We start from the raw sequence: 9085 nt of genomic DNA on the forward strand, positions 1-9085 counted from the left end.
CTGGGACTGGCCTGGGACTGGCCTGGGCCTACCCCCGGCCTACTGGGTCAGCTTCCCGCCTTTCCAATTTTTGCACGAAGGTGCACTTTTGTAAAACTTTCAGCAAAGTTAGCAAACTACACTGGGAAGCATAAATGTTTATTTCATATACATATATATATATATATATATATGGAGAATACCGTTTATAAGTTTAATCCCTGATCCTTGCATACATTTTTCCCATATTTATCAGTGTTCCCGTATTATAACAGACCAGGGTAGTGTAGCGGTGAGGGGGTTTGACTCCTGGGTGAAAGGTACGGGGTTTCGGCCTCCGATGGCCTTTGACAACCTGTGGGCCTGCTTAGAAACGAGGCATAAATAGTGCTCAATATACATAGAAGGTCTGCCCCAACGGAAGGCTCAACGTGTTGACTCTGGAAACTCCTTCCTTTGAGGTTTACTCCCTCACTCCCTCTGTTTTCTAATATGCTGATTTATCCCATAGATGTAGTGGTGAGCTCTACCAGACTATAGCCTTAGAAGCTCTGATGTTTATGACACACACACACACACACACACACACATAAACATGCTTTTAATCGCTCTATTATGTCGGGGTCTATGGCATGTTCCTCAAATTCAATTATTCCCAACAGCAGCTTGCCCAGAACGGTGTGGCCTGGAAGGTGCAGAGGATGCAGGGCAAAGCAAACTTTTAGTGGAGGCCGTTGATAAGAAACCTCAGGAGGGTACAAGTGTGCAACAACAACGCTCATTAGGGAGGCACACGGCACAGTGTCCCTATAATGTCGGCGGTCTGAAAGGACCGCGGGGGGATGCTTGGGAGAGTAGGGTAGTTGCGTTGCTGCTGGTGCTATGCTGTCTCTTAACTCTCGTCCTTCATTTCTCTCCCTGGGTTTCGCCACCGCCAGGAGTCTCCGTCGGGGCGCAGGAAGGCCCTGGCCACCAGCAGCATCAACATGAAGCAGTACGCCAGCCCCATGCCCACGCAGACCGACGTCAAGCTCAAGTTCAAGCCCCTCTCCAAGAAGGTGGTGTCGGCCACGCTGCAGTTCTCCCTCTCCTGCATCTTCCTGCGCGAGGGCAAAGCCACGTGGGTCCACGCACACGAAAGGGCCTGGTTGAACACGTGCACACGTCCATTGCAATTCACCCACAGCCACACAACTGAATTACAGAATTACACTCGGTGATGAGGGGTCTATTGTAATGGTCCAGTATAGCTTTTTAACATTCTTGTGATATTACCTTTATTTTATTATTATTACTATTGTTCACGACAATACAATACATTATATTTGTCATCGTATCATTCTACATTATATAGGATGCACACAAAGTAGTGTACAGTGAACGATATATGTCAAACTTTGTATATTAAGTTTGCATTGATATTTAAAGTATTACAGCTTTGCTTTTTCATGATTGTGGTAATCAGTAAACGACAGGCACCGCGATCCCAACCATAGATCAGAACAGAACAGTCACGCTATCATAGATGACATGCATACTTTTACTTGTTCAACTTAACTTTACAAACACACATTGACACACGCTGGTTTGTCACATGTTTGTATAGGCCTGTTTACTGATGAGGGTCAGCTTTAATTGACAGAAGCCTGCACACTGCACGCACTCCTATACACTGTGTTTGTAGTCGGTTATTCATTCAAACATATTTTCTGTTGATAAGGGCAGCTATTTACTGTCTCTCTCTCTCTCTCTCTCTCTCACACACACACACACACACACACACACACACACACACAGCGGATGGTGAAGCCTTTGTTGTGCTTGGGACCAGGGGTTGATGATGCATGACCCTTGTTAACCCTTTGGGGAATGATGCCAGCCAAACACAAACAACCTCCATCAGAGCGGGTCAAATGAGATGGTTGAGGCGGGAAGCACCAGGCACAAAGAACAGACTAGAGAGAGAGCCATGCAGGGAACCATGGTTACCATGGTGAAGCCCATCTTCCATTTACCCTGGAGGATAGACCAGAGAGAGCTCTGGTAAGCATGTTGGATAGGATGGAGAGAGTTTTGGTAAATGTCGTGGATAGGTTATAGAGAGTTTGGATTGGCGTGGTGCATAGGTTTGTCTTGGTTAGTGTGGTGGATAGGCTTGTTTTGGTTAGCGTGGTGGATAGGCTAGTCTCGGTTAGTGTGGTGGATAGGCTAGTCTCGGTTAGTGTGGTGGATAGGCTAGTCTCGGTTAGTGTGGTGGATAGGCTAGTCTCGGTTAGTGTGGTGGATAGGCTAGTTTTGGTTAGCGTGCATAGAAATTGTAGTAGGTCTGTGTATCTTTATGTTTGTGTGTGTTTGTGTGGCCCAGGGATGAGGACATGCAGAGCCTAGCCAGCCTGATGAGCATGAAGCAGGCAGACATCGGCAACCTGGACGACTTTGAGGAAGACAACGATGAGGAAGAGGAGAACAGGGTGAATCAGGAGGAGAAGGCTGCCAAGATCACAGGTAATGCCCTGCCATAACTCCCATATGTCACAGTGAAAGGCCATGGACATTTGCTGTATTTCCACGGCCTTCAGTAAAGGTATTCAGTTTCAATTGATAATGTAAATATTAATTTAATCATATTTTTTTATTTTTATGTATTTTTGTCTGTATCAGTTACAACTCATATCAATCAGATTCCAATCAGAAAATTACCTCCATATTTAAGAGACACTGGACACTGTATGTGGACTAGCTTTCGGTGTATTACTGTGATCAGGCCCAGACAGTAGCTATAGCTTTATGTTGGCTATGTTATGTTATGTTATGTTAGGTCCACATCCGGTTTTGGGCCTGTTCTGTGGCTCTTGGTGAAATCACAAAATGGAATATGGCTTCTGTCAGCCAGGTGAAGTGGAGGATTTACAGACACCTTTCTCTAACAGATTAGTACAAGACAATTTAATTATCATCAGACAAAAATTTGTCAATTCAATTAAATTGTCTCATGTGGTTGGTATGCACAGATGTGGGTTTATCTTTGTGGCTGGTTGTTTGAAGTTGGGCGCAGCGGTTGATATTTATATCCAGTGATTTGGAGTTGATTTTGCAGGAGATCCCAAAGACAAAGGCCATGGTGCTTTCTGGATGGTCCACTGCTGTTTGTAACACAGTTGGACCCCTCTATTACTGCTACTTCTCTCTTCTCCTGTTTAGGAAGCAAGTAGTAACCTTGTAGTGCACACGGATGCACCAAATTACCTGCACATGCCTGCTCAATATCCACTTTCCAATGTTCATCAATTAACATTATTAAATGTATAATAATGTATAATTATTCCAATGTTCATTAACATTATTAAAGAGATGCATTCATTCTTAAACGGTATGTCAGCCTCCGTCTGAGCTGGAGCTGTTCGGACACAGAGCAGCCGTGACAGTCGTAATTTAGGTTTTAGAAAAAACTGAGACATGGGGTTCAATCGCTAAAATGCGAGAGGCGGTGTGAAACAATGCCAAACCTACGTCCCACGAGCCAGGGGACGCAGCCGAAGGAAAACCACCACTCGGCAGCAGCACTCTTCTTGTGCTTTACAGAGAATCTTCCCTGTTACAACTATACCCATTTTAGTCAAATGGCCCACCTGAAAAGGTTTCTTTTAGGGTTTACTCACACTTTAAAGTAGCATTAGGCTATATGTCTGTAAAATAGTCCACATTTATTACTGATAACATTCCAGCAGCTATGTGTAAATCCAGAGTTCTTAAAAACTACAATCAGGGCTATTTTCGTATCTACCGATCAGAGAAAGTCTCTACAAAGTTGCGTTTCTCGTTGCCTGCTTTTCTCTGCCTAACTAAGCTAATCTGCAAGTAGACGCTTGGACGTTGTTTGGTGGGAGGGGCACAAGGCCTTGTTTCTTCCTCTATGATGGTTGTAGGTATATTGTGGATGGGGAGCAAACCCCAAATTCTTTGTCTTAGCGTTTGTAGCACGTCAATGCTACTACAGGGATCAGGAGAGAGCTCAGAACATGACAGGCCCTAGCGAGTGTTACAACTGTCTCACGCTCTACAGAGGTTTTGCCTATAAATGTACCCAACACTTGCTGATTACGGTACGGACTGGACCCAGTCTCACTGTGGGGAGAGCACAAGACACAGGAGTATATATATATATATAGTTGTTCACTCATCAGGCTCTTCACCCACAGCTGCCACGGTGTTTGGCCCCACCTCCCGTGCTGCAGCCACTGCCAAGCCACACCCCCTTCACCCCACAGTGTCCCCCATCCGGGCCACTATGATTCCCACTCCGCCTCGTGGGAGACATAGAGCAGGGAGGTTTATTTGTGCTGGGGATCTTGTGGAATTGTCTACACACCTTGTCTAGACGCTAGTCTACGGTCACCTACACCTGATAGTGCCCAGGTTCCTCTGATAAATGTGTGCAGAGAGTACAAACACAACAGTGGCGAGTGTGGTTTTCACACTCGCCACTCTGCCTCTTGCTTACTGCAACAGAGCAGCAACTGTTAAGAATAAGCTTCCTGCGTTTCTCCTTCTCTTGTTGCTGCTCATCTCTGCTGACAGTAATGTACACCTTAGTGTGTACAATGGCTGTTTGCTATGCATCCAAATCACACTATTTCCCTTGTTTGCCAAAAGTCTATTTATAGTCCACCCTAGCTCCTGAGCTATCCTTTAGGCTCATTTATAATGCAACACTGTACTAAAGCATCAGTCACTGTGATCAGTCAACTGTGAACTCTTTGTTCTTTTGCCCTCGCTAGATATCATGACTACGAGATAATGTGTGCACTGTTGCTAGTAACCAAACCAGTGATTACAGGGCTGGCTTTAAAGTAATGGACAACAGGATCTAAATAACTGAATAAGTATCACATACGACAGAGGGGTTTTCCACGACACAAACGCCAAATATTGTGTCAAAAGTATATACTCCAAATCAGCAAATAAACCGGACTGTAGGGATGTTGTCTGAATCCCCCCTCGAAGGCAGAAGCAACGTAGCTTCATTCAGCTGCACCATCGCTGCAATATGAGGGATCATTAGTGACTGGCTCGGCCGCGTCAGTGTATGGTAACAGGTCATCCACGTGGCAACATAGCCAGGAGGGAAAATACAGAGATAGATTTATGTACTGAAAACTGTTGCGCTTGCCATGGATGTGATGGAAAATACATTTTTGATGCTTAAAGCTAAGGGAGGCAGTTTGAGAAATCATTCTTGTCCTATTTTTTTTTAAATTCTCTCTTATTATCCCAACAAAAAACAATGAGTCAAATGCGCTGACAAAAATAAGAAATAACTGGTATCTGTGAGTGTCGCAGGCCTGTATTTAGCCCTTCCAATCAGTTAAATCGGCCTAAATGAATTACGGATTGACGTTGTCCATCACTTTAGAATATTTACTAAAACAGTGCACTTTTAAACTAGCCTCAGCTCTTACTCTTTTGCATGCGTGTGTGGATACCTATGCTTGATCAAGTGCTAACCAGCTAGCGCTTTGACTTTCCCGTCCTAAAAAAAGCTAACTAACCAGAACCTATACATGTATGTCTTGACCTCAACCGTTACATATATGTAATGGTATGTCTGCAAGTGTATAGCTAGCACTGGAATTTGATTTGCTGTGCTCAACCTGTCATCCTTCCTTTCTTCCTTCCCACACACCTACCTACCTTCCTACCTTCCTTCCTTCCCTCCCATGGTTTACAGACATAGTTAACCAGTTGAATGCCCTCAGCTGCTCACACAGAGATGATGATGAGGATGAAGGTGTCCGTAAGCAAGCATGCAGAGCACCAGCTAAGCCTGCTGCTTCATCCTCTCAAGGTCTTTCTCTCTCCACACCTTTCACCTCTTCTACCTCCACTCCACTGCATTTCTTCTCTATCTTTCTATCTCTCTCTCTCTCTCTCTCTCTCTCTCTCTCTCTCTCTCTCTCTCTCTCTCTTGCTCTCTCTCACTCGCTCTCTCTCTCTCTCTCCCCCTCACACTTCCATGTTCAGCCCCTCCCCTCCTCTCATCAGAGGCATCTGTGTTGTGATGGTGTTGTGGTCATGTGATGGTTGGCTTCTATGGTTAGGCCTGTTACATGTGGTGATGTTCTTTCTGTATGCATTTGTTGTTGTTGATTTTATGTCCTTTTTAAGTTGCTTCCGGTATAAGGTCACTGTTTTTACGTTTGCTTGTTGTGCATTTTGTTCTCTCGCTCCCTTCCCCATTCTTGCAGTTGAAAGTGAACCAAACCAGGAAATAGTCACTCTCTTGGACTTTGTGTGACCTGTTATGGGTAGTAACTATTGTCACTTGAGAGCTGTGGAAAAATGCCACAACTCATTATCACAAAGTCTCTCACAACACTTAACATTGAAATAATAACCTCAGAAGCAGGCAAGCACACACACACACACACACACACACACACACACACACACACACACACACACACACACACAAATACACACTCTCACACATACACACACACACACACACACACACACACTCATGCGCACCCACACAAACATGCACACGCACGCAAACACACACACAAATACTCAACTCGCTGTGTAGTCCTCCATGGACACAACCTATTCTTTTAAATCACACCCACCCTGGCAACCATGGACCAAGCCACAGCCATGGTGATGGATATGAACCAGCTACGATCGCCATAGTAACCTCATACAGCCCATGTCGCCTCCCACGGTAATCTTTGGGGCCACATACTGTCTTTTCTTGATTTCTTTACCCAGAATGCCTTGTAGCGAAGGGGTGGAGAGGACACAATGGTGCCGTGTCCCTACAACACATTTTTAGACATTAAGGGTCCATACCCTTGTTGTGGTTCACATCCAAGTGCAGATCCTTTTTGTGTTTGCATTTTCTTACCCCCCCCTTTTTTTTTTGATTGATTTCAGCGCTTCTTTTATTTTCTCCTGTGACTGCTCCATTCCACGATAACGCCAGCTTGTCTGTCACATCATTGAATGTTTTTTTTTCCCGCTTTATTGACCGCCAGCCCAGACGCTCTGAACCCACATGCCTAACTCTAACCCCTCCTCTCCTCCTCCTGCTCGGTGCCTCCGCCGTTTTGGTGCGGACTTGGCGATGGCAGAACTGATAAGCAAGCTCAACTTCCTGGATGACGAGGATCATGACACACCCCCTGGCCTGAGTAGCAACCCCTTTGAGGATCCCGACGACTACCCCCAGGACCCCGGGGACCCCCTGGAGCCCCCTGACCTCAACCCGTTTGGTGAACCGGAGGACGAAGGTAGGACCTCAGCCCATCCCCCCCCGTTGACCTGTGGTCTTACCGGTCGGGTAAGATTTGCATCTGCTCTGATATGGTTAAGTGACTTTACTTGTTGTGGCAGTAACTTCTAACACTATGCCACCTATGCTTGGCTAAACAATCTGTGCAAAACCTGTGTGTGTGCGTGTGTGCGTGCGTGTGTGCGTGTGTGTGTGTGTGTGTGTTCATGCACGCAATACTTTTTGAGTCTTCCTGACAGCTCAGTGGGTCTGAGCAGCTGAGGGGCTCGTTGTGTCCCCACGGTCGGTTTGCCCTTTGATTGACTGATATCTGGTCTACGTACATTTGGAGATTGGGTTTGTTAGCTTTCCTTTTCAACATCATACACAAATTTGAACATAAACGCAAGGGTGTGGTGGTGAGTGTCTTCCGTTCTCAATCTCACTCAGTAACGGCTCAGTACGGTCAGTTAACTCAGTAGGGTAACACTAACACCTAACCCCGGCGTTGCAGTGGTGAGTGCATTCCATCTGTTTTTGGGGCACGGTTTATTTTAACCAACCTAACTCTGCCCCATGTTAAAGAAACCAGCGGGTGTCTTGTGTGGCCTTTGAGCTCATGATATATGCCTTTACTTGTCCTTGGTTGCTGAAGACCTTCTCTCTCCCCCCCCCCCCCCCCGCCTCCTGAGCAGAAGCCCTGGAGCCGACGCCCGTCCCCGCCCGCCTCCCGCCCGAGGACCCCTTCCGCGACAACGAGGCCCCCAACCCCTTCGACGTCCCGGACGACGCCGAGGAGCCCGACCCGCACGAGTCGTCGGGGAACCCCTTCGACGAGCCGGAGCCCGGGCAGGACGACGACGACGCGGCCCACGCCGACCTGGACCCCCCTAGACCCCGGCAGAGGAAGGGGGTCCGCCCCGTGGACATGAGCAAGTACCTGTACGCCCACACGGCCCGCATGGAGGAGGAGGACCTGGACGAGTGAGTATGGAGATAAGACGGCGCTTTACTCAGCACGCACAGGGTGACTGAACACTAGTTCAAAACATGGAGTCAGATCAGGATTGAAGTACAAAGAATACACAGACAATGTGTCTCCGACCGACAGGCGTCCCTCACAGATAACCCTCAGGGTTCCCTGGCTCCAGTCACAGTCGTCCCTGCTTCCTTCGCCACTGTCTTCGTCTAGCCTTCATTGGTGCCTTTTTGAAGTGAGATAGATTCATGGATCTTGGCGTTTAGTAATGAAAGGAAATGGGTTAAATGCGTCTCACCGTATTGAGTGTGTCATTTCAAAACATATTTTGAATCTCAAACCCCCCACCTTGGAGCTTTTGGAGCCTTTATTTGTTTGTTTGTTTGTTTAGACGTTTATTGAGCAGGGACAAATACATTGTGCATTGTTTCATGTCAAATACAAAATAGATGACATGCAACCCCTGTCCCTGGTTAGGCCTTTGCTAAAATGTACACAAAAAGTTACACAAGCAAAGTTAAACACAATGCACACGTTAGAATACAAAACACATTAAATACACGACACATGGACAAAAACAAGGACAACGATTATTGTGTGTGTTTGTGTATGCGTTTGTGTTTGCTTTTGAGTAAGCGCTATACACAATCAAGCATTTAAAATCTGGCTTCAACTTGACCATGGGGGAGGGTGGTTTTACACCGAGTGTTTCCTAATACTCCTCACGAAGCATCTTGGGGGGAAAGCTGCATCGTGTTTCCATAGTGTCTTTGAGCAGTGCGTACTAATTGCACTCTGTTAGGGTACAGGCTGTCTGGGCCGGCCGGTGTTAACAGATGACTCCTCCAGAAGGGCTG

The 9085-nt window shown here is 46.5% G+C and overlaps 1 protein-coding gene across 2 annotated transcripts in view; it reads left to right on the forward strand.

Moving 5' to 3' along the window:
• Positions 1–9085, forward strand: part of ehbp1 (EH domain binding protein 1) — a 118829-nt gene that overhangs the window by 24383 nt on the left and 85361 nt on the right. For both annotated transcript variants that reach the window (XM_084470300.1, XM_084470299.1), the window contains exons 5-8: positions 918–1099; positions 2345–2484; positions 7110–7268; positions 7945–8233. In XM_084470300.1, coding sequence (XP_084326426.1) covers positions 918–1099; positions 2345–2484; positions 7110–7268; positions 7945–8233 — 770 coding nt within the window. The remainder of the gene's footprint in view (positions 1–917; positions 1100–2344; positions 2485–7109; positions 7269–7944; positions 8234–9085) is intronic.

Source organism: Micromesistius poutassou (assembly GCF_964030765.1).
Source record: "Micromesistius poutassou genome assembly, chromosome: 7".
NCBI lineage: Eukaryota > Metazoa > Chordata > Actinopteri > Gadiformes > Gadidae > Micromesistius > Micromesistius poutassou.